We start from the raw sequence: 25,583 nt of genomic DNA on the forward strand, positions 1-25,583 counted from the left end.
CAGTCAGGCCCTGATTAGGGCCCAGAGCCCACTGTGGGGCATCAACCTCTTGTTCCTTCGTTACTATCCTAAAATTACAAACACCTTTAGAGGTCCAGAAACCAGAATAGGGCTTCTCTGATTAGGAGATAATTTCAAACTGATTTAATGAGAAATCACAAAAGCACTTGTTCAACTAGGGGCTTTGGAAATGCTGGTAAGAAGAATAAAGTTCTCCAGGGAATCCCTCCAACACCACAGTGGTAGCTTCTAAATAAACTGAAATTGTCTCCATGTTCTGTCAGAAAGTCACAATAATAAATTAAGTCATTACCAAAAGATTTCTTTTGAGGTATTATGGAGTATGTGATTATATCAGGAATGGCTTGATATTGTCAGATAGGAGTAAACTAGCCCCCCTCTTCCTGAAGGTTACATTTAGAGTCCTAGGATTTGAGTACTTTGGAACTAGAAGAAAACTACACAATCATCAGGTTAAAACCTCATTTTTTAGATGAAAAGGCTGAAGCCCAGAGGGGTTCTGTGACATGTCCCAAAACATAGGGCTACTTTGGGACACAGCTGGTACCAGTCTCTGGGTTTCCAGGGCCCCTGACTCCATGGCTATAAAATTAGAAGATTAAATTAGACTATATATATATATATATATATATATATATATTTTTTTTTTTTTTTTTTTTTTTACAAAATTTGTTATCATCTGGAGATTGTGGTGATTTAAGACTTAACAAGGCATTTATATAGTGCCTGTCACCATGCTATCTTGGTGTTGTCAAAGTTTTTCCTGATGTAGGAAAGAAGTTTTGGGGAAACCCTAGTTTTCGGTTGGAGGAGTCGGACATGGTGAGGGTATCTGCCGGTCTTCGTAAGAGCGTGCTCTCCAGGAGTGGCGTTCACATTGAGTAACTTCTAAACATCTTTTTTTTTTCTTTTTAAGGTATGTAAATTGAAAGCAGGGCTGCAAGGGGTGAGAGCTGGCCCGTGGGCTCAGGGAGTATGTCTTTGGGAAGGGGAGGCCCTGAGGGGTAAGGGAGCCAAAACCTTGTCAGCACGAGAGCTGCAGTCAGTGCTGTCATGAGTGAAGAGTCTCAGAATGATGAACAGTCCCCAAGGGAGTCAGCCATTTACCTGGGAGAGGGATGTGAAGGTTCCAGATTAAACAGGTTTGCCCTCCGGACTTCTCCGACTCTCACTGGACTCTCACTGGCCTTCGCCGTCTCCTTATTTTCTCTAAGTGCGTTCTCTGCGTCCTTCGATGCTATATCCATCCGCCACTATACCTGCCCAAGTCTGCCTGCCTGCCTTCCGCCCACTCCTTTTGTTCCACGCTTCCGGCTTCCAGCTGTTTGACTCAGAAATAGGGACAGCGGGTTATGAGGGGCAACAGTGTTAGGGGAAAAAACAAGAGAAACGGACAGGCTCATTTGACCCAATGCTGACTTTCATATTTGTGTGATTTTACATAAATCTATATAAATTTTTAAAAAACTACACCTGGATGTCTTGTTGCTCTCAGAATATGAATGGGTCTTTAAGGAAAAACCTATTGAAAACAAACAAAACAAAAAAGATAAATTCCTTTTCAGTGGCCTAATTCACAGGAGGCAATACTAAGCCTAAAAGTGAGCAGCAGACTATATTACCAGTAGAGTATATCCCGGACTGTGCACTGTCGTGAGTCTTCTATGGAATAATATTTGAATTTTTGTAGAAAATGTGAACACAAGGCCCTTCACAGTTTACCTAATTTCATGGGAGACTGAATTAAAATATAAACAGGAAAGCAAGTTTTTTCCCCACCCCACTTAGTTTTTCAACAACTTTGTTAGCTAGGATCTTAAAAAGAAAGAAAGAAACCAAGGAAGACGACAAGGGATCTAAGACCAAAATCTAGAATTACACATTTTAGTTTCTAGGCTGAGTTCTACCTTAGAATTGCTTTTCAAGTCCCATTTGAATGTATGCTGCTCAGTTTTCTCTTATTAAAGGATAAATAGACCACTACAGTGGTGTTAAATTACCATACTGAAAAAGTGATTTATGATTCAGAGACCAAAATTCCAATGTGGGAACCAGAAACATTTTAATTAGAAAATTGGTTTCAGGTGGCACTAATATTACTGGGGTCCTAAGATATTCCACTTCAATCCACATTACACATAGAAATTCAGCAAGGCTTTTGGGTCTCAGGATTGGGAAAAAGTGGGGCTCTCTGAATCTGCTCTTTAGGAGGCTGGCTGTAGTTCACATCAGCTCCAACCACAGGGTGTCCACGAGGGGAAACCAAGTGCCTGATGGATCTTTAAGTCAGTCAGGTTCAGTGTAACCCCCAACTAGGACCCTCTTGAAAAAGTCCCTTCTCAGCTCACCACAGTAATAGACCAACAGCCTGGGCCTTTGTCGCTTCATCCTATTTGAGATGTCAGGGTTGAAGCATGTTTGCCTATGTTTATTGCCACAGGGCTTTGCATTATAGGGCTTTTTTTTGGTCCCTGCTCACCTGACATGTAGCTCAAATGTCATTATTCTTGGCTTCACCAGTGTGTACAAGTTGCTTATAAACCAAATCAAGATGTAAACAACAGCTGGATTCTTATTTTAAAGGAGCCACATGATTCCAGGTGGAAATCTGCTTTCAGGGTTTTGCCTCACACTGGATTTGGTCTGTGTTTTCCCTATATGGTGCCAGAAAGCTACATGGTTATTAAGGGTTTGAACCAGATACTCAGACAGGCAGTCACATGCCCACGGTACAGGGTGATCTCACTGAACAACTCATGTTTCTAGGATGTTGGGAAATTCAGACTTGTTGAAAGACCTTGTCTTTACAATGTGAGGATGTCAGTGGTTGATATGATTCAGCAGCAATTCTAATCTGAATTTCAAAACAAGTGGCTTCTTGCTCAAGGGGACATCTGAATTTTAGATCATCTACTTACCAAAGTCTTCAGCTTGATCCCTAAACTAACTCAAATAGACAGATTAAAATTAGATCTCCTCTCTCCAAGAAAATCATCTTGGATGAGTTCACATTTTCAATGCACCAAGGCTTTCATTGCCCTTAATGAAAACAAAAGGGGATTCTGCAGGCCATTTTTCATGCAGCCCCCTGTGCTCCCCAACTCCACTTTGTACTGAGCTGACATTCCTACTTTGGCTTCTAAGTTCTGGCTTCTGGGTCTGATGGAGTCAGGGGCCTAGTATTCCAGTCCCAATTTGGTCATGGACAAAGCAATCATCATCTATATAATTGGAAGACATTATTAATAGGTGTATCAGAATAAAGCTTTTTTTTTTTTCTTTTTCTTTTCTGGGTCATTTAAGGACAGTTCCCATGGGTTCCTGAAAAACAGTTTATTCTGCTAGAGGACTATTTGCACAGAGCTTAATGAGATATTAATGCAGAGCCTAATAGGAACTTAAAAGTCATTCACAGGGTTGTATCATTTTCTGTAGATGTACTTCACTAAACAAATACAATATAGATTTGAACATGTGAAATTATTGAGAAAAAAAACCAGGTGGTAACAATTCACTTTACCAAGGTTCACTATTTAATTATGAACTTCCCTAGTGCATTTAAATCACTCATTTGTTGACTGAAGTTTGTCTATCTGAAACAACGTTTCAATCAGCTGTTTTTTTTTAAGAGACCAGGATCATGTTCTTTAAAGACATGGATTAATAAGCTATTAAAGTATAAAATTCAGAACCATTCAACTATTATCATCATCTCATTGTAGTTCCCATTCTCCTTTCACAAAAGTTCTCTGAAGGGGCTACTGGGAGAAGAACTTGGCTCCTTCCAATTAGCTAGACATTGTAGTCTGACAACATTTTCGTCTTCCCCCATGTGCTATACTGACTTTCCACTAAGAACATCAGTGGAAGTGGCTCCATATTTCTCAAATGAGTATTTTTAGAACTGTTCATTTATGCAAGATAGTCTCATGAATTTCAGAATTTTTATCTACTTGGGAATTAAGTCAGCATTGACTTGCTTCCTTCATTCATATCTACTCTTGGTTATTTTTTTCTTCAGCGCGACAGAAAAGATAGCTTAAGACATAAGGCTTTGTAAAAGCATTTGGTTTTGGATGAAGTATTTAGGGCTGAGGGAGGGTACATACTCAGTAGCCTCAGGCCTCTCCTGAGAAGTGTAGAAGCAGAACCATCAAGCCAAAGCTGTGGACGTAAATTCCAGGTCCTGGCAATTATCAGCCATGTGACCTTGGACAATGGCTCTGAGCCTATTTGCTCCATGCAAAATGAGGATAATGTGTAACATTTATACCATAGAGTTGTAGAGAAGACTGAAAGAATTATGTAAAACAACACAATGCCTGGAACATGACTATTCCATAAATCGTGGCTATTACTGTTGAGGTTATTATTGTCTGGGAAGACAATACTGTTCTTGTCCGGTCACCTTCTTGCCGATGTCACTTACTTTATTCTCTAGTTCATAGTAGATTCACTTTCCCTCTGGCTAAAAGGTATAGCTATTCCATTTCTGTGCACATAGGCCAATTAGCTTAACCAGGATGAAACTGGGTGTGCATGTGTACATTAAGGTAATAATTTCTAAAATAGACACCAATTTTAAATCTGATTTCATAAATTCTGTAAAATAAACAATACTTCATGCTTAGACTAATTTACATGGGAAAAATTATAGGCTAAGTGGTTATTTAGTGTTACATGTTAATGTTAATAACGTTTTTGTATCTCTAGAACTAATTTCCTTAATGTGAACTTAGATAATGTTTAATTTGGATAAAGTACACATTATTTTGGATGAGATGGTGTTGAATGGCTGCATTGTGGAAACGAATCGGGCAAGAATTCTTGCCCCTCTACTCATTCTTGATAAAATGTCAGAAAGCTGAATAATGGAAGTCTCTGCCAGACAACATCAACTTGTGGAAGTGAGAATACCATGGAATACCTCTTTACATCTGTAGCCCAAAAAGTCTGCAAGACTGTACCCTGCAAAATGGGGTACCCTTCCAAAGACATTTTATATAGGTGTTTTCCACAGTTCCTAAGTGGAAAACAAACTGTATTTTAAAATATGGTGTACAAAGAAAATTTGTCTCTAAGAGACAAATTTTATTTTCTAACCATAAGCATTTTTTCCCCACTTGTTCAACTTTTGTTGAGTGCTGAGGGTATCTTTTTTGTTCTTTGCTTTCCTTTGTATATTTAATTCAGGATAGCAGCATGAGAAGAACATGAGACAACTATCAGCCAATAAAGTTCTAAACACAGAGCACTTCGAATGTTTTCTGAATGCTTTTTCCTTAAAATGTCTTAAGTCCAAACCTCACTGAATTGTGTACCTAATAAAAATCGAGAATTAAATTTGATTTGCCAGTTTCTAAAAGCCTAATATCCATTTTATTGGCACTTGGTAATTACAATGTCGTCATGTAATTGATTCACTTATAATGTTACTACCAAAAACTGAGTGGTTATACATTAAAGGGGAGCCCTTACAACCATACTTTAGGCCATGCTGTAAATGGTTTGTCTTATTAGTAAACTTATTTGTAAATGAAGTTTACTTTAGTTCAAAGTCTAAAAACAGAATGCAAGAGAGTATCTCTGTTCAGGTTGGCATGATATGAAGCCTTCTCCCCCACTCCCTATCTTATTCCTTTGACTCCTTGACATGTCTGGAAGCAAAGAGAACTTAGTCACCATAGAAAACCAATGACCTAATCCTTCTCAACTTTTCTAGATGTTTTTGCTGCTCAGTAGAGCACAAAGAACTGTCTTAGGTAGAAAACATATTTATGTGCATATAGGGTAGAAAGGCAGATATAATGGAGGGAACAAATATGATCATGGTACTTTAAGATATTGTGCCATCCTATGGAATTCCAGGAGTTCTTTCATCTACAATACTATTCTCCAAAAGAAGACATAAATGGACATTCCAGGCACTGATGATTCATTCACTACTGTTTTTGTGTATGTGTGTATGGGTTTAAGTCTTTGTTTCTAAAAATCTACTTACATATTTAAAGTTTGCATCTATAAAGATCCAAGCAACCAGTCAATAATGGATTCTAAAAGCAAACTTGAGTTGGTTTAGACCCATTCAGAAAAGCAGAAGAAAGGCTTCTGACCTGCCAGAACAATGTGTATTGATCCGATACCTTTGCATTAAGTAGCCAAGGTCTGGGGAAAGCCCAGCGTAGATGAAAGTGCTTTGGAGGTCTTTCTAAGACATATTAGTTGGGAAACACTGTCCTAGTTGGTAGGCACTTAATCAGTAGCACATTCAGGTAACTGCTGAAACTGGTACACCAGAAGTAACTAGGGAGTGAACAAAATTAATTTTCAGGTCACACCAAAATAGCACTTGAATAACATCTTGGCACAGATTTCAGTACCTTTAGAGAATAACAATTAAAAAAAAAAATACTAGGTAGATACCACAGAAAAGAAAGCTGAAGAATCCAGTATACGTGGAGACCCTAGTAGATATCTTGTAACACTTGACTCATGCAAAGTCAACTGTAATGTGGCTATCTGTCCTTCTAGGCTGTGTCATCTTGCTTCAGGTTTATTGCTGAACCGTGATGAACAGCTTTAAGTGATTTTCACACTCATGAAATTTATGTCTCAGATTGGTCAGCTGTACCTTGACTCCTAACATTTCATTTACTGAATATATAAGACTCATCAATTTTACAGGCTACAGCAATGTGCTATGCCAGGATTCAGCAAACCTTTTCTGCAAAGGGCTAGAGAGTAAATATTTTAGGCTTTGTGGGTCATGTGGTTTCTACAAAACCTCAGTTCTGCCATTGCAGTGTAAAAACAATCATAGATAATACATAAATGAACAAGCATGGCCGCGTTGCAATAAGTTTATTTATGGACATTTGAAATTTGAATTTCATAAATTTGAAATTTCATTTGAATTTTGACTTTTGAAATTTGAATTTCAAAAATTTTTCACATCATAAAATATTGTTCTTTTTTTGCTTTTTTTCAACCACCTGAAAATTTTAAAGCCATGCTTAGCTCATGGGCAATACAAAAGTAAGCAGCAGGCTATTGTTTGCTGACCCCTGTGCTAGATTATAGATTAGTCTTGGTAAAAGCTGGGTAATGACAGACATTTTACAGACTTAAACAAATGGCAATACTAAGCACATAAACTGGATTTTAACTCTATCACTAGAATAAAGTTTTAGTCATGTATCCATGACTTTATTGAGACCATCACCACGACTATTTTTTGGATTAAAGCATAGGTCATACATTTAAATATTGCTATTGTGTTTTATTTTAACTTTTATTCTCAGAACTGTGAAACTCACAATAAGATGAATTATTTAAATGCTGCCACTGATTACATAGTCACAACATTCTCATGCAGAGAATAAAAACAGTATTCAAATGATTGACTATAGTGGGACATATCTCTTCTAATGTAGAAAGGGAATGTATGTACCTTTTAAACAGGTAAATAATGGGCAATTCCAAAAAAAATGCTTTTCACTCCTAAAAAAGCCATCTGTCTAAATCAGTCCTACTGACGTTTCTTTCACCTAAGGGCAGAGATGTGATAAATCACAGAATTTGGAAAATGGAAACAGAAGCCATTCTTCAAAACCAGGAAATGGCCATATCCTGGTGGTTTCTTTTCACACTAACAACATTCAGAAATCATTCTTGAATCTTAAACTACACATCCCTGCAGATACAATGGTAAGTAGCAGATCTGGTGTTTAAAAAGTTAACACAAATAACTTGGCCATTCACAGCTGAAGAATACTTTAAGACAGAACACAACAGTTGGATCACAAGCATGTGAACATAGATTTCTCCTAGATTTCCAGTTTCAGTAAGTGTATTTACTATAGAAAAATACATTTCTTCATGTAGTAATTTCAAAAAACTATATCTCAGTGATTCAAAATAAAAACTATCTGGTTAAGTTCTTAGGTCTGACCGTTGCAGTGAAATAGTCACATGACACAGTTTTGTACGCTGCAAACATTTTAATGATTATTGTTGAGCATACATTTTGGAAATTTTTTACTTCAAACTGCAACAAGTTAAATAAATGTTTATAATATACAAAGAAAATACAACCAAAAGTAAAACTTGCTTTAAGTGTGCCTTGCATCTAGACCAGTGTTTTTTTTCCCCCTTAATATATCTTTACCTTTGAGCTGCACAAACACACTTAAGAATTTGATCTTTATAGTATGGCATTTAGGAAATAAAAATATACTCCCACCTCAAAGAAATAAAAAGGTTGTGCATGATTATATGCCAAACAAAAGAGAGAACACTAGAATACTCTGATAGTGCAGGCATCATTAAAAAGGAAAAGAAAAAGCTTGAGATGCTCATTAACTATGTTTTAAGGAAGCAGGATTTTTGACCAAGTAGCTTAAAAGCCAGCAAAACGGGGATCAGTGACGGCAACTGTAGTGTATGAAGTATGAAACGACAAACTTTACACAAATACACTGTTAGAAATTTACCAGTGAACACTGAAGATCTGAGAAGCTGCTCTTTGGAACAGTCAAGTAGGACCACCTTTTTCCAGTCACTAAGCCCTTGTAGCAACACAGTGTTCTGTGCTATATACTTGCTGGCTGGGTAGTTAAAGGATTTGTTTTGTCATTAGCAGCTAACCAACTTATTCCACGTGTTCTTAAAGCCTTAATGGTTGAAATAAAGGCAAGTGTCATTAGCGTAGAGGATCATATACTTCTCTGCACACAAACACAAGAGGCTTCACTAGTATTTTATAAGTCTCTGATGTCTCCCATTTCAAAGCTCAATTGAGATGAAAGCCTTTCTCCATGGTAGCAGCTAGCAGGCGCTCTCTCATGATCTCCTCCGAAGAATATTCCGGTAACTTGAGATAATGCACACATGTATTTACTGATGGATAGCTTGCATCAGTAGCATCGACCTACAAAAAGAAAAGTGAAAACACAGGAAGACCAGGACTTTAAATTTTTATTTCTTTCAATCCTGAAGTAAGTAAATTCCATTTGGATTCCTCGTTAGCTATAAAGTTTGTACCTTGCGAACAACTGTGAGCCTGGGATGCAGGTTAGCCAGTCCACCTGGGGGAAGAGTTGAGCAACCAGTAGTAAACTGCAGGAATGCTTTCCTTTCATCTGAAGACATGCCACACAAAACCCTCACGAATCTCAGGAAACCAGGGCTACAAGAAGAAAAATATAATTATACTCATGTGAGAGCTGATTTAAATGAAAAACACTACCGCTACCTTGTAAGCCAGCAATAACCCAAAAAACAATTATCAGTAGTATCTAGAGTACTAGAGACTCTTGACTCAGCATGAAATGAGCAGATATAAGCTACTTTAAAAATATCCTACAAAGACTGTCTTGTACTTATAAACAGTCAGAACCAAACTGATGGAGTACAGGGACCAAATATGCAACAAAGCCAGCAAATCAGAAAAGCTCAAGATGCACATGCATAATTCATCTAAATATGGCTAAAGGGGATCTGAAACAATCCATTTTTGTTAACGGTGAAATAAACTGCTTCTATATGCCACAACAGGCATGAATTTCACAATCATAATGTTAAAGAAAAGGGGGCACCTAGGTGGCTCAGCCAGTTAAGCGTTGGACTCTTGGTTTTGGCTCAGGTCATGGACTCATAGTTTGTGAGTTTGAGCCCCATGTCAGGCTCTGTACAGTCAGTGTGGACAGAGCCTGCTTGGGATTCTCTCTTCCCCTCCCTCTCTCAAATAAATTTTTAAAAAATTTTAAAAACTTAAAAAAATAGTTGACTTAGGAAAAAAAATGCTATATAAACATTAGAGTTAAGTTTAAAGTAATTCATAATAGGGCTGACCTTTGAACAACACAGGTTTGAACTGCTCAGGTCCACTTGTACATGTAAGTTTTTTCAATAAATACAATATAGTACCGCAAATATATTTTCCCTTCTTCATGACTTTCTTTTTCATTATTATTATTATTTGAGTGTAGCTGACACACACAGTTATATTAGTTTCAGATGTACAACATAGTGATTCGGTAAATTTATACATTATGCTATTCCATCACAAGTGTAGGTTCTCATAAGTTTCTTAACATTCTTTTTTTTCTCCAGCTTACTTCACATAAAATATGTTCATGTTACTGGTAGAGCTTCTGGTAAGAGCAGGCTATTAGTAGTTAAGTTCTGGGGAGTCAAAAATTATATACGAATTTTCAACTGTGCTCCTAAACCCTGCATGGTAAAGGGGTCAACTGTATTCTCTCATTTTAGTTAATTCGGAAACTTTTTTTTTAAGTTTATTTATTTATTATTATTTTTTATGTGTATTTACTTTTGAGAGAGAGAGAGACAGAGGTGTGAGTAGGGGAGGGGCAGAGAGAGAGGAAGACATAGAATCCGAAGCAGGCTCCAGGCTCCTAGCTGTCAGCAAAGAGCCCAATTCAGGGCTCGAACTCACAGACCGCAAGATCATGACCTGAACTGAAGTTGGATGCTTAACCGACTGAGCCACCCAGGCGCCCCATGTTTATTCATTTTGAGAGAGAGACAGAGACAGTGTGAGAGGGGGAGGTGGCAGAGAGAGAGGGAGACAAAGAATAACAAGCAGGCTCTGTGCTCATAGCACAGAGCCTGACACGGGGCTCGAACTCACAAAACTGTGAGATCCATACCCTGAGAGGAAACCAAGAGTCAGATGCTTAACTGACTGAGCCACCCAGGTGCTCCTGGAAACTTTTAAAAAGAAAAGGTAATATACAGCCTGTAGTCTTAAAAAAAAAAAAAAAATCTAATAATCAGTGGTATGAAAGAAAAAACAACTCAACTGTTTCAGACTAAAGACCTATCCCTCCAAAAGTTTCCTATCACAACCAAATGCTATTTCCTGATAAGAGACAGTGGTGATGAGGGGAGTGCTATTAAGGACATTACTGGAGTAATCAACAAACCTGGACTATGGACTACAGGTTAGCTAACAGTATGAATTTGCTAGCTAATGTGGATACATGGGAGAATATCCGTATTTTCAGAAAATGTACACTCAAGTATTACAGAGTAAAAGGGCATGATATAAGCAACATATTCTCAAATGGTTCAGAAAAAAACAGTATACATACACATATACCACGTGTAGGTATATATATAAATATGTGTGCTTATGCATAAATAATATAAAGCAAATTTTAAGTACAGTTGAATCTGGGCAAAGCCTATTTGGAAATTCTTTCAACTTTTTTTTACAAGGCTCAAATTTAAAAACAATAAAGGTTAGTATAAAAACAATGAAGCCTAAAGGTTTACAATTCACCCAATTCTTAAAAGAGCGAACAATTAAAATGGAATCTTAACACGAACAAAGACTCAATTTTCTTTTTGTATAAACTCAGCCTTATCAATGGATATGAAGACTTAACTGCTTTCTCACTTATTTTATGAATGTAATTCACTGAGTCATAGTTCTTTAGACAATCTGTCATTTGATTTTGGGACAAAAACTGTTTTACTGACCTTAGAAAATAAGCAACACTTACCTGTCACGTGTATAACCCAACTTAGGTTCAGTATAATTAATAATATCCTCTGCTGCCCAGGATGGTGACTGGTTTCCACAAAGAATCATTTGGACTTCTTCATGGCTGAAGGAACTTAACTTCTCCATTGGAAAAACTTTATTAAACCCATCTACATTATACATAGCAAAAAATCAAAAACAATAAAACATGTAATTCAATTTCTAAGTTATAATTCCAAAATGCCAAATTTCAAATCAAAATACCTAATATCAACAGAATGCAATATGAATAAAATATTAATAAATTTTTTAAAAAACAAATATAAATTAAAATAGCTTGAAATCAAAGCTATGCTAAGGTTTTAAGTACAGAAATTTCCCTTAATACTGCAAATGTGAACCGAGATACTCTCTCAGTCACTATGGTCAGTAGCCAAATTCTAGTAATTTCTTAACCAACTCTTTGCATCATACGAGCTAGCTGAATCTATATTCTTTTTCAGAACTAGTAAGTGACAAACAGTCTAATATATTGTGCTTCAATTTTCTCCTGAAGAACTTAGGTTCTAACATGGTTTAAGTCATCCTGATCATGCAATGTGGAAAGTACGCAAACTTATGTTCACGTACAAATGAAGAAATGGAGGACAAAAGTGGGTCTCCCATTACTTAGGAGGAACAAGCTGAGGGTATGCCACAGCTTGAGAACATTCCAACCTGTTCTGGGTAATCTGCAGGACCTAACTATCTGGAAGTCAAAAAACCACAGGGCAAATCTAGAGACTACCAGCAATTCTTGACAAGGTAAGTGCCTGAATTTCAACTGTCTCCAAGTAAAAGGAGAGGTATTAAGCTCAAGAGCCCTAAAAATTACCTCTAAAGGCTTCCATCTGTTTCTGAATACCCGTATGCATACAAAAGTCAAACATCAAATCCACATATTCTTCTGCATTATCCATTGTTATCATCTGCAAAGGAAAATTTGCCAACATTATTGTTAATATCCAGGGATGTTTTCAGTAGCTCCTACTACAACTGGCCTCATCTAGAGGATGTTTCTGAACTTAACAACTGTATCAAAAGCAAAATTTTTACCTCATCTTCCCCACTTGGCTTGAGATCCACAGCTGTAAAACCATATATTCTTGAGGAAGGGCAAAACTGGAAATTTAAACTGGGAAGACAAAAAGTATTAGATTAACATTCAGCTACCACTGGTGTTTAATTTTTAAAACACTGCTGCCAAAACCATGATCCCCCCCACCCCTCTGGCTTAGATGTTAAGCATGAGGCCTTTTGAATGCAAAAACCCCATCCACAAAAACTAGTAGGCCAATCATCACCAAACCTGGCTTTGCAAAGACTGCAGGAAACCACCACCTTTCCAGATTTCATTTCCCTTTATGGCACAAAATTAATAAAGGGTTTTTGCAACAAATTAGGACAGCAACATCTTTACTTTTTTTTTCCAAGAAGAAACTATTGCTTCACTAATGTTATTCAGGCTCTGTCCCTACCCTCAAAAAGGACCTTGAATATATAATAATTTATCAAACAAAACTTCTCAACATTATCAAGAAAGGAAGAAAGAGAGAAAAAGAAAAATAAAAAGAAAAGACAGACTTGCAGTCAACCCAAAATCACAGAAAAACATACCAAGGGTATAATACTACATGTATAGAAATCAAAAGAATTTTATCAAAAGATCTGTAGCATCGGAGTCAGTTAGTACAGCCATTGGACATAAGGCCTACATATAAAGCAAACTACTTTGAGCTTTGCCAAATACACTATATATATTAATTAGCTATGATTTCTCCAAGTATCTTTGACTTTGGACTTTCATACAATATATATACATTAATCACATCTGATAAATCAGATAACCTTCCAGAGATCTGACGATTAATAAACTATATTCTGGTATTCTGAATATTGTCTCTATAATATGAACTCTTTAAAATTCAAATCAATAATATTTCCTACAGCATATTATTGTTCTTAACCGACTATTTACTCATACATTGCAATTAGGGGGGACAAAGAAATAAAAGCTTTAAAATCTATTCATCCATTAGGTTGAAGAATGTATATATAAACTTACCCTAAATCCTCTATGCTAAGTGGAGGACCAGACCCTGATGGATTCTTTAGCACTAGTTCCTGTAATTTCGTGTTCTTCTCATCTTCAGAAAGACCTTTGTTGCTTAAAATCTGACGCCTCTTGACAGCAAGGTCTTTAATTTCTTTTAAAAATCGGGCTCGGTGTGGGTTTACTAGTTCAAAGTCTTCCCAAGTTAAAATTCCATTAAACCAAGCTGGGGGTTTTGGTTTGGGGGGATCTAGAATAAACTCTGATTTTGAATCCTCTTCAAAGCTTCCTACAGAGAGTGAATCATGACCTTCTTCTGTAGAAGCTTCAGACTGACTTTCAGTACAGTGTAAGTCTCTATCACCTCGTGACTCATAAATTAATTTACTCATATTGCTTTTAATGTCACCCATACACATAAGTTTAAAGAAAGGCTTAGAAATAGGTAAGTCCACAAGTCTATTGTCTTGAATGCATTTGGCCAAGAAAATCCCAAGGAAATGAAAGAGTTTTGTGATCCTTTCAAGCTCATCACTATCTTGCGGAAATGGTGCCGTGAACAGCCCACATGATCTCTGCACATAGTATCCGGGAGGTTTCAATCCACCTCCAAGATCAACCTAATTTTTTAGAGGGAGAAATAAAAATAAAATTAAACAAAAGATGCATAAGTATTAAACATCTTCATCAATTTAGCTATCTTAAAGTATTTATATATACCTTTTATTAGGTTTTGGTGACTGAATTTTCTTCTTTAAAACCATTTTAATAATATCAAGATTAATCAATAATGGGGGCCCCTGGGTGGCTCAGTCAGTTAAGCATCCAACTCTTGATCTCAGCTCAGGTCAAGAGTTAAGCATCCAACTCTCGATCTCACAGTTCAAGAGTTTGAGCCCCACGTTGGGCTCTGTGCTGTTAGCATGGAGCCTGCTTGGGATTCTTTCTCTCCCTCTCTTTCTACCCTTTTCCTGGTTGTGCTCTCTTTACATTTAAAAAAAAAAAAAAAAAGGCAAAGGAATTGAAGGCAAAAATGAACTAGTGGGACCTCATCAAGATAAAAAGCTTCTGCACCGCAAAGGAAGCAATCAACAAAACTAAAAGGCAACCAATGGAATGGGAAAAGATATTTGCAAATGACATATCAGACAAAGGGCTAGTGTCCAAAATCTATAAAGAACTCACCAAACTCCACACCAAAAAAACAAATAATCCAGTGAAGAAATGGGCAGAAAACATAAATAGACACTTCTCTAAAGAAGACATCCAGATGGCCAATAGGCACATAGAAAGATGCTCAACGTCACTCCTCATCGGGGAAATACAAATCAAAACCACAATGAGATATCACCTCATGCCAGTCAAAGTGGCTAAAATGAACAAATCAGGAGACTATAGATGCTGGTGAGGACGTGGAGAAACGGGAACCCTCTTGCACTGTTGGTGGGAATGCAAACTGGTGCAGCCACTCTGGAAAACAGTGCGGAGGTTCCTCAAAAAATTAAAACTAGATCTACCTTATGACCCAGCAATAGCACTGCTAGGAATTTACACAAGGGATATAAGAATGCTGATGCACAGGGGCACTTGTACCCCAATGTTTATAGCAGCACTTTCAACAATAGCCAAATTATGGAAAGAGCCTAAATGTCCTTCAACTGATGAATGGATAAAGAAATTGTGGTTTATATGCACAATGGAATACTACATGGCAATGAGAAAGAATGGAATATGGCCTTTTGTAGCAACGTGGATGGAACTGGAGAGTGTTATGCTAAGTGAAATAAGTCACACAGAGAAAGACAGATATCCTATGTTTTCACTCTTATGTGGATGCTGAGAAACTTAACAGAAGACCATGGGGGAGGGGAAGGAAAAAAAAGTCAGAGAGGGAGACAGCCAAACCATAAGAGACTCTTAAAAACTGAGAATAAACTCAGGGTTGATGGGGGGTGGGAGGGAGGGGAGGGTGGGTGATGGGCATTGAGGAGGGCACCTATTGGGATGAGCACTGGGTGTTGTATGGAAACCAATTTTACAATAAATTTCATATTAAAAAAAAAGATCAATAATAAAAAAGTTCGAAAACCTGGCTTAAATTCTGAAAGCATAACTTATTTTTAATACTTTCTAAAAGCAGAATCACAATCACAAAATGGGAAATAAATCTTACATGACGAGATTCATCATCTGGAAAGTTATCATCACAAAGCCATGCTCCCAAATCAGTTCTCTGGAATTCTGCTGCCACCAGAGCATAAAATTCTAATGTAGGGCCCAAGCCAGTTCCTTCTTCTCCTAAAAATTCAACCTAAAATATGAACAAATTGTGGGGGAAAAGTGAGCTTAAAGAAAATGTTTCAAAATTATCCCATTCTTACCAAATAATACATTTTTTTTTAATAATAGCAGAATAGTATAACAACACAGAAGTTTTATTCTAGTTTTTCTAAAAAGTATATTTATTGTACACTATTACACATTTAAACACCATGGTGAACATTGTTCACAAAGTGACTGATCTCTCACACCAACTTTACAAAATAGATTTTCATCCCTTTTGTTACACCAAAGGAAACCAAAGTTTAGATAAAAAGGTTAAATTATTTGCTTGAGGAAATGATGGCACACAGATTTGTCTGTATGCCTATATGACACCAAAACCTAAACTCTTCCTCTATTCCTGACTTGAGGAAATTACTTCCAAGGTTTTTGTGTCCATACTCTACATAGTCCCCAAATGATGTGAGAGGCAGCTTACAAAAACATACAGTGCATGGTAAAAAAATAAAATAATTAAGGATTTTCTACTTAGAGGAATATATGGGTAGGAAGAATAAGATGAAAGCAAATAGAGTTTAAAGTGAAAGCCATAAGTCTCATATACTTTCTAAAGATACAGCGTATCTGTCACGATCAGTCTCTGATCCAAAAGATAAACTAAGCAGCTGGTTCATATTTGTGACAGAACAGAGATTTCTTTCATTGTCCCTCATAGAAGAAAGAATAAGCATATAGGATATGCTTGACAATGCCTATGATAACATCTGTACAGAAAATACATCATGTTTTATACTGCCATTTATTATAATAGCTCTGAATACAGACCCATGGTATAATGCCAAGCACAGTTTAATATAAAACAGTATGCTCCAAAAAAATGTGTATATCTAATAGCATAGCTTAATGTACAGGTAAAACTGAGAACATCAAAAAAAAATTTATCTTTATTTATTTTGTGAGAGAGAGAGACAGACAGAGCATGAGCAGGGGAGGGACAGAGAGAGAGGGAGACAGAGAATCTGAAGCAGGTTCCAGGCTCTGAGCTGTCGACACAGAGCCTGATGTGGCACTTGAACTCACAGACTGCCAGATGATGACCTGAGCCAAAGTCCAACGCTTAACTGACTGAACCACCCAGGTGCCCCAAAATTGAGACTATCAAAAAAATCCTTAGTGAGTGCTATTATTCAGTTCATTAAGAAATGAGAAGTATCCTTCTCATTTGCTTCATTAAGAAATGAGAAGTATCCTTCAAAAAGACCAAGCATTCTCCTACCCCAAGAGGGAAGATACTCTTTGCTACTCATCAAATCAAAAGATCCTAACCTTTAAGGAGGTGAGCTGACATCCTATTTCAAAAGATGTTCTATGAGAGGGAAAGGCCTTACACAGAGGGCAGAGAAATCCTTTCCCGTTTCTATCTAATGCAGTTTGCATGCTGTGGAACAAACAGGTTGGCTGGTTCTCTGTCATTCCTGCATACTAAAAGAAATTCTATGTGCGGTACCTCAAGAACTGATTTCCGATCTGCATGTATTTGCATGACATTCTCAGCCCATTCCATCAGAGATTCACCACGTGGAACTTTTACTCTTTCATGCTTGAGACGACCCACTCGAAACTCCCCAGGATCATCTCGCCTTACACTACTGGTGGTCCTTGTTCTTTCCACGGTGGCTTCACGTCGGTTTTGTAACCACACTATTGCTCTGAAACAGAAAAATACTCATGTAGCTGTAACGTTCAGTAATAGTTTGAATGTACTACTAAACCAGCAACATAATTCCAAGATAAGAATTTTAAGTTGTATTTTATTAGGTGAGAAAATACAGTAAACTTTTTATTGTATCAATTATTATTTCCTCTCTGAGTTAAAACATATAAAGCTCTTTTATTATTTTCCTTAAACAAATTGAGGAAGTACTTGGGCCTGCATTTTTCCTCTTTACCTGAGTAATTAACAGATCAAAATAAAGGTCTCTGGTCCAAACCACACAGAACACATAAAAATACACACAAACTGGGGATTAAAGGAATAGCATAGGGAATATAGTCAATAGTACTGTAATAGCATTGTATGGTGGACAGATGGTTGCTACCCTGGTGAGCACAACATAATGTACAGAGTTGCTGAATCATGGTTGTACACCTTCAATTAATGTAATATGGTGTGTCAACTTCAATTAAAAAAATAGACAAACTTATAATACACAAAAATACAAGCAAATGATTTCTTAACTATCAGAGAAACTATAAAATGGTTAAGCTGACTTAATTATTTATTACTGTGATACAAACTGAAAAATGCTACTGATTTTAAAGTATTTTCTTTTGGGGATACCCGGCTAGCTCAGTTGGTAGAGTGTGCAACTCTTGATCCTGGGGTTGTTAAGTTCGAGCCCCATATTGGGTGTGGAGGTTACTTAAAGTAAAATCTTTAAAAAATAAAAAATACTTTCTTTTGGACAATACAGAGCTAACCCACCCTAGAGGGTGGGAGAATCTTGAACTAGAAGGAAGAAAATGAAAGATTTGCTCTCATGTGTGCTACAATTTGTTGTTAATCTCAAGCCAATCAGCTATAAACTCTGAGAATCAGTTTCCTCATCAATAAAACAGAAACCATAACCAATGCCACTTATGACAACAGGGCTATGATCTCATATGTACAAATGATTTGTAAATAGTGTAACTATCATTATACTGCTCCATTTTAAATTATAACTTTTCTACTTACATCTACTTCGAAAGTATTCTGGGTACTCAATCATTCAAAAAATATTACTGAATACCTCCAATGTGCTGTACATACTGCTTTAGGAACTGCAGCTAGATCAGTGAACAAAAACTGCCAGAAATTCCTGCCCTCATCAAACTTTCATCTAGTGGAAGCAGACAGAAAAAAATAAGTATAAAATTATGTAGTATGTTTGAAGACTGTAAGAAAAAATGATGGCCAGAAGGAAGGAACCTTTCCATGTTATCAAAGGTATTCATAAGCATTTAATTTGGTATTCCTGAGATAATTTATGTAAGCTACTTAGTAAACTGTATTGTAAATGCTGATGGAAAACACAATACATCTGATCCTTGAGTAACATAGGCTTGAACTGCATGGGTCCACTTATATGTGGAATTTTTTTTTTTTTTTTTTTAAATAAATAACAGGACTACACACTTTTCTTCCTCATGATTTGGGACCTGGTGGCTCAGTCGGTTAAGCGTCAGACTCCATGAATGAGATCATGGTTCTTGAGTTTGAAACCCAGCATTGGACTCTGTGCTGACAGCTCAGAGCTTGGAACCTGCTTCAGATTCTGTCTCTCCCTCTCTCTCTGCCCCTTCCCCACTCACGCTCTGTCTCTCTCTCAAAAATAAATGTTAAAAAAATTTTTTTAATAAAAAATGAAATAAAACATATTATCTTCCCTAGCTTACTTGTTCCTAAGAATACAGTGTAGGTGTGCCCAGGTGGTTCAGGCACCCTGAGGTGACTCCTGATTTGAGTCAGGTCACGATCTCACAGTTTGTGAGATCAAGCCCTGCGTTGGGCTCTATGCTGACAGCATACAGCCTGCTTGGGATTCTCTCTCTCAATCTCTCTCTCTCTCTGCCCCTACCTCTCTCGCTCACACTCCAAATAAACAGACAAATAAAGAAAACTTAAAATACATGTTTGTCATCAGTAAAACTTCTGGTCAATAGGAGAAGTCAAAAGTTATACTTTTTTAAATATGATTTTCAACAGTGCAGAGGGGTTGGCGTCCCTAACCCCACATTGTTCAAAGGTCAACTGTAAGAGAGTACATATCCAACTGGAAACCAAAACGTGTTTCAATATTGATAACTCTTTATAAGAAAACAAGATAATATATTCCTTCCATCAGTCCTGACATAAAGTATACTTGCACATTTTGAGCTTATTTGACATTAAAAAAATATTAAAGGACACATTTCCTACCTTGACGCACCAAATGCTGTACATGTGAAATAAAGCTGTCTAGTTTCAAATGGTATTAGAAAAGGACACTTGCTGGTTAACTGTTCACACCAGTCTGGCAGAGCCCCACTTGCCAATGCCAATGGTTCCTGTAAATTAACAAAAAACAATGTCTTAAGCCAATTATTTACAAAGACAAAAAGGAGTTCTTAAAAGTAATTAACAAAGAAATTAATGCAGCAGACCATATGGTCTAAATCACTGAATCAGAGAAACAGTAGAGATGGTGGAAGGTAGAAAAGGAAGAAGAGAGAGTACTTGAAAGTCCAAAAGTTACAGACTGAAGAGTTCGACTGAGTTTATTACCTCAATCTGCTGCAAAATTTTTGTTGTGATTTTTTTGCTAGTGAATTCATCTGGTGGAAAAGTAAACTGGGGCTGCTCATCACCTTCTGTAAAAGTAATAAAATTAATAGAAATATAAACTGACTTCCTTTTTAAAATGCCATAGAAATGAAACAAGGATTCTTACGGACCTTCTTGGGATATTCTTGAGTAAGGGTCACTTGCAACTATATACAGAATACGCAGCAGCTGAAGGACATCTTCCACTCCACAAGAATTCTGACCATTACCGGCTTTGGCCTGAGGTTGTTCTTTCGTCAAATTAAGAATATCACTACTCTGAAGGGTAGAAATGGCCCCCTGGTTTAATCCAGACTTTGTTCCATGCTCACAAAAATCCTAAAGAAAAAATTAGCAAACTAGCCATTAATCACATTTTCAAGAAAAGCAATATATCATACTATTAGTATTTGAAAATGCTGAAATTTTTCAAAGAATTGCCTTCTTTTTAAATAAAAACACTATTACCCAAATTGAAAATCAATGTGTTCTAAACCATTAGAGCTCCCGAATAAACTATAACCACTGTAAGCTATAGTTAAAACCATGTACTTAGATCCAATATCACAAATCATATTTGAAATTTTAGTACTTGGCATATTAACAACATTAATTCAACCTCATTTTTTCAAACATGTCCCAATGAACCTTTTTCTTAAGAATCTTAAAAAGCTGCAAACAAAGCACAAAGCCATTCCCAATTGTGTTTTGAAGCCAATATATACCTTATATGCAGCTATGAGCTGAGAACAATTTCTGTTTTTCCTAATACTTTTATTAGTGCCAGTTAATTTCCAGTGGCGCAGGAAAGCGGCGTCTGCATTCTTCTGCAGGTAGGTTATCAAGTCATTCTTTGGTAATTCATCAGTGCCAAGGTACTGTTCCACATGCTCTATAGACCAACAACCCTACAATAGGAAAAACCAAATGTTGGCCTTTCCTGATTAAAAGTCTATGCTATTTCACATGCATTACATAAGGTAGCTTTAAAATCATGCATTTAACCTCATCTAAAGAATTCCATGTTAGTAATTTTTTCCCCTCAAATGTTCAATTAAAAGTATCAGTTTTTCTTTATTTTTCCCTTTTTTCACTAAGTAGCCAAGACCCATTTAATATAACTTACCATTTTTCCATTTTCTTTCTCTTTGTCAGAATCCTTCATTTCTCTGTACATGATTCTAAACATGAAGATATTTTTCACATTAATTCATAAATCAAATGATTTGTGGTTATTTCCAATAAGGCTTCAATTCTTTAAAAGATATATGAACGATGTCATTCATTAGCCGTATGTTTAAACATTAAACTCAGGGAGAATTTATGAAAATAAATGTGTCAAACATGGGGGAAAGTAGCAGAAATCATGTTTCTGAAAAAGAGCTACTATTTACAAACTTAGCAGAATTGCAAAGAATGCATACATCAAACCTAGAACTTTTAAAGGTATGAAGTAATACATTATGTCATGTTATAACTTTCATATACTGTTGTAAAAATAAAAAGAGATGAGAAATGGTTTGCTTCTGGGTCAAGATAGAAAAATAGGATAGGAATAACATGGACCAGGAGCACTTATATTCACACAGGCAGTGAAGATCAAATTTGAAACTTTAGTAAAAATTGAACAGGGTGGGGGAAATACCCTGACAGCCTTGTGTACTCTCTCAAAAGGATCTACATCACTTTATTAGACATTATATAAAATTATCAATGATGTTAACAAAACATCAGAAAAATAAGTTTACATAAGGATGATTGTTAAGTGTTATTAAATTATATTAAACTATATTATTATATAAATAATTATTATAGGGAATACTGAGCACCCAGACAATATTGAAAACACTTTATGTATATTAATTCATTGATTCCTCACAGCTACTCTCATTTTACAGATTAATAAAATGAGGCACCAAAATATTAAATGTGCCCAAGTTCATTATTCATTACTTGTTCAACGAATGAATGAACAAAGAGAGGTAGATTTAAACTTGCAAACCCCAAAACAAATAATAGAAAATATTTAGTACTTCATACACAATCCCAAAGAGCTCAACAATTATTACATAAGATATTAGTCTAGTTTATTTCTAATTAAACCAGTTGAAACCTTAAACCATTCTACATCATGTGTCAGAAACACTCTTGTCTGCTGCTGTAAACCAAGAGAACAAGTACCATTTTGTTTCTACAGGAAAAAATACAGAACTACAATGCTTCTTGGCTCACGTACCATGAAAATATTTACTTAAAACATTACGTGAAAATCTCTTACGTGTATGTTGGCTCCCAAATACGCCTAAGTTTATCTGATTTCACATTGCCATTACAGGACAACTGAAGCAATTTTTGTACATAGTAAAAAATAGTTGATCTGAAATTAGTGAGTGGTAATTCAACTTCACGAGTTGTTCCAAGACCTGTTACTTTCAAAGTGAGGGCTAATCGAGGTGATGGAGTACATTCAACTTCTTCCAAGAGCTCTGAATGAGGTGTTCCTAAAAATAAGACATCAAAAAAATTACACTAAAACAAACAGTCCAGAAAGAACACTGCACTGGGAGACAAAGCTACATGGTATCTAAACTCTTCTGCCATTTATTAGCTAAAGACAACAACTACTTAGGACTCTCCTGGCATCAACATTTTCGTTTTTTAGAAATGAAAACAATCAACCTAGGTTACTTAAAGATGGCACTAAAGCTGCATTTATACATAGGATAGGGATCTCTCATTATTACAAGAAAACACATGCCACTATCAACAAAGCCAAAGTATGGAAAGAGCCCAAATGTCATCGATGGATGAATGGATAAAGATGTGGTATATATATACAATGGAGTATTACTCGGCAATCAAAAAGAAAGTATGAAATCTTGTCATTTGCAATTACATGGATGGAACTAGAGGGTATTATGCTAAGTGAAATTAGTCAGAGAAAGAAAAATATCCTATGACTTCACTCGTATGAGGACTTTAAGACACAGAACAGATGAACATAAGGGAAGGGAAGCAAAAATAATATAAAAACAAGAAGGGGAACAAAACATAAGAGACTCTTAAATATGGAGAAAAAACAGAGGGTTGCTGGAGGGGTTGTGGGAGGGGGTATGGGCTAAATGTGTAAGGGGCATTAAGGAATCTATTCCTGAAATTATTGTTGCACTATATGCTAACTAATTTGGATGTAAATTAAAAAAAATAATATTAAAAAAATTTTTCATTTAAATTAAAAAAAAAAGAAAACACATGCTAACTGTATGATTTCAGAAACATTTTATTCTTATAAATGAGAAAACTAAAATTATTCATAATTCTACATTGAGAAAAAAACCACCTACTGAGAAAACCACATACTCTGGTCAATGACCTGCTCATGTTCAATGAGTGGATTGTGAGGTAAACACCCACACCCACATACAGGTTCACAGTGTATTTGGTGGTGCAATCTTTTTTTATTAGTTCAGGAATTTTTTCCTCATATCATGATAGAGTCTTTTAAAGTATTACTTTATTCATTGCATGGCATTCATACCATTATACCTTAACTGAACCATATCCCTGTTATTATACATAATAAAGGTAGTTTCTAATTTTCTGACAATATAAATAATACTTCTACAGTCATCAGTATATATAAATCTGGGTACAGAGCCAGTATTTCTTTGGTATAGACTTTTAGTAATAACAATATGAAATATATTGCCAAAGAGCTCTACAGAAAATTTGTAGAAATTTATATTGTAGGAATTTATATTCCCTAGCATAGGTTTTTCTTTTTTGAAGGGATCTTGGAATATCTTGATTCAGTCTATACACATCCTCACCATAAAACATTATACTACGAAGCATATTTACTTCCATATTTAACACAGGTATCATTCTATCATGTAAAGAATACATTCTATACTTAATCAACATTTAAGTCTTCCTTAAGGATAATATACTGAGTACAATACTGACGTTTATTGAAGCACACACCAACTGTCATGCTAATAACCTTATATGTTTTGCCTCATTTAAATCTTTTAATTACCTTGTCAAACAGAAACTATTATTTTCTACACGTAAGAGGTGAGAAAATTCAGGCTTACACTGATGATATGCTCAGTATATTAGCTTCCTATTGTTGTTGTGACAAATTACCATCAACCAGGTGGTTTGAAACAACTAGTTCTAGAAGTCAGAAATCTAAAATGGGTTGGCAAGGCTTTGTTCCTTTTTGGAAGCTCCAAGAAAGAATCTGTTTCTTTCCCTTTCCTAGCATCTAGAGGCTGCCCATATTCCATAGTTCATGGCCCCTCATCACTCTTATCTCAGCTTCCTGTTGTCTAATCTCTTTCTCTGTCTCAGACCTTCCTGTATTCCTCTTATGTGGACCCTAGTCATTACACTGGACCTACCCAGATAATCCAGGATAATTCTCCTATCACATCTGCAAAGTTACTTTTGTCAGGTTAACATTACCTATTCATATATTCTGGAGGTTAGGACCTACATGCCTTTGGGGGATCATAAGTATGCCTACCACAACCAAAATAGACTTGTGAGAGAGAGTTACCAGGATGAATAACTCCAGAAACCATAAATGAAACCACTATACAACATTTCTTTTTCTTTTTTGCTTTAAAGAGAAATAGAGCAGAGGAGGAGCAGAGACAAAGGGAGAGAGAGAATCCCAAGCAAGCTCCATAGGGTCAGTGCAAACAAAGCCCAAACCACAAGATCATGACCTGCGCTAAAGTCAGATGCTTAATCAACTGAGGCGCCCCATACAACTTTTCAAAATAAAATCTGAACAGGAATAATTCATAGCAGTTCAGATCTAGTGGAATACAGGATATAAACAATCCACCTTTAAATGAGTCTTCCTTTAAAAATTACACAAATACAAAACAAAGTGCTTTAAATATACTGTAATTTGCTCCTTTAAAAATAATCTCATTTTTAAGGACTTGTGGCTGATATACAGTTTTTTTCCTGCAAACTTTTACTTATCAACCTGCACATATAAATAGCCACTTACTTTCCTGATTAGATATAACTACCTTCTTTGGTATCTATTAAATTTAAATCACAAAAACTAAAATACACAGTACCTGGGGGCGGAATCTCTAGATCAGTTGTTTGTTGGACATTAGTCCGACCAGGTCTAGGATCAAAAGCAGGAACCAAAGCAGAAAACTGCCGCTTAAGCACATAATCATCATCCCATGTTCTCCGACGTCCTCCTTTAGTTTCATACTCTTCTTCTTCCTATTAAAATAAAATTCCACATACAGACAAACAAGATAAAACTTTTCATTATTACAAAAGTCATTATTACA

The 25,583-nt window shown here is 36.2% G+C and overlaps 2 protein-coding genes across 8 annotated transcripts in view; one reads left to right on the forward strand and one right to left on the reverse strand.

Moving 5' to 3' along the window:
• The window catches only part of AP4S1 (adaptor related protein complex 4 subunit sigma 1), a 57,220-nt gene extending 44,065 nt beyond the window's left edge, over window positions 1-13,155 (forward strand). For both annotated transcript variants that reach the window (XM_027065539.2, XM_053224343.1), the window contains exon 6: window positions 4,761-13,155. In XM_027065539.2, coding sequence (XP_026921340.1) covers window positions 4,761-4,889 — 129 coding nt within the window. In that variant the 3' untranslated portion in view covers window positions 4,890-13,155. The remainder of the gene's footprint in view (window positions 1-4,760) is intronic.
• HECTD1 (HECT domain E3 ubiquitin protein ligase 1) overlaps window positions 8,002-25,583 on the reverse strand; it is an 89,806-nt gene continuing 72,224 nt past the window's right edge. For 5 of the 6 annotated variants that reach the window (XM_027065531.2, XM_027065529.2, XM_027065528.2 and 2 more), the window contains 15 exons: window positions 25,356-25,512; window positions 22,532-22,754; window positions 21,380-21,434; window positions 20,979-21,161; window positions 20,385-20,592; window positions 20,215-20,300; window positions 19,870-19,997; window positions 17,416-17,617; window positions 15,799-15,936; window positions 13,638-14,245; window positions 12,629-12,707; window positions 12,408-12,501; window positions 11,553-11,703; window positions 9,064-9,208; window positions 8,002-8,950 (listed from right to left, as the gene is read on the reverse strand). In XM_027065531.2, the coding sequence (XP_026921332.1) occupies window positions 8,813-8,950; window positions 9,064-9,208; window positions 11,553-11,703; window positions 12,408-12,501; window positions 12,629-12,707; window positions 13,638-14,245; window positions 15,799-15,936; window positions 17,416-17,617; window positions 19,870-19,997; window positions 20,215-20,300; window positions 20,385-20,592; window positions 20,979-21,161; window positions 21,380-21,434; window positions 22,532-22,754; window positions 25,356-25,512 (2,595 nt within the window). In that variant the 3' untranslated portion in view covers window positions 8,002-8,812. The remainder of the gene's footprint in view (window positions 8,951-9,063; window positions 9,209-11,552; window positions 11,704-12,407; window positions 12,502-12,628; window positions 12,708-13,637; window positions 14,246-15,798; window positions 15,937-17,415; window positions 17,618-19,869; window positions 19,998-20,214; window positions 20,301-20,384; window positions 20,593-20,978; window positions 21,162-21,379; window positions 21,435-22,531; window positions 22,755-25,355; window positions 25,513-25,583) is intronic. The other variant, XM_027065530.2, reaches the window with a different exon arrangement.

Source organism: Acinonyx jubatus, chromosome B3, assembly GCF_027475565.1.
Source record: "Acinonyx jubatus isolate Ajub_Pintada_27869175 chromosome B3, VMU_Ajub_asm_v1.0, whole genome shotgun sequence".
NCBI classification, from domain to species: domain Eukaryota; kingdom Metazoa; phylum Chordata; class Mammalia; order Carnivora; family Felidae; genus Acinonyx; species Acinonyx jubatus.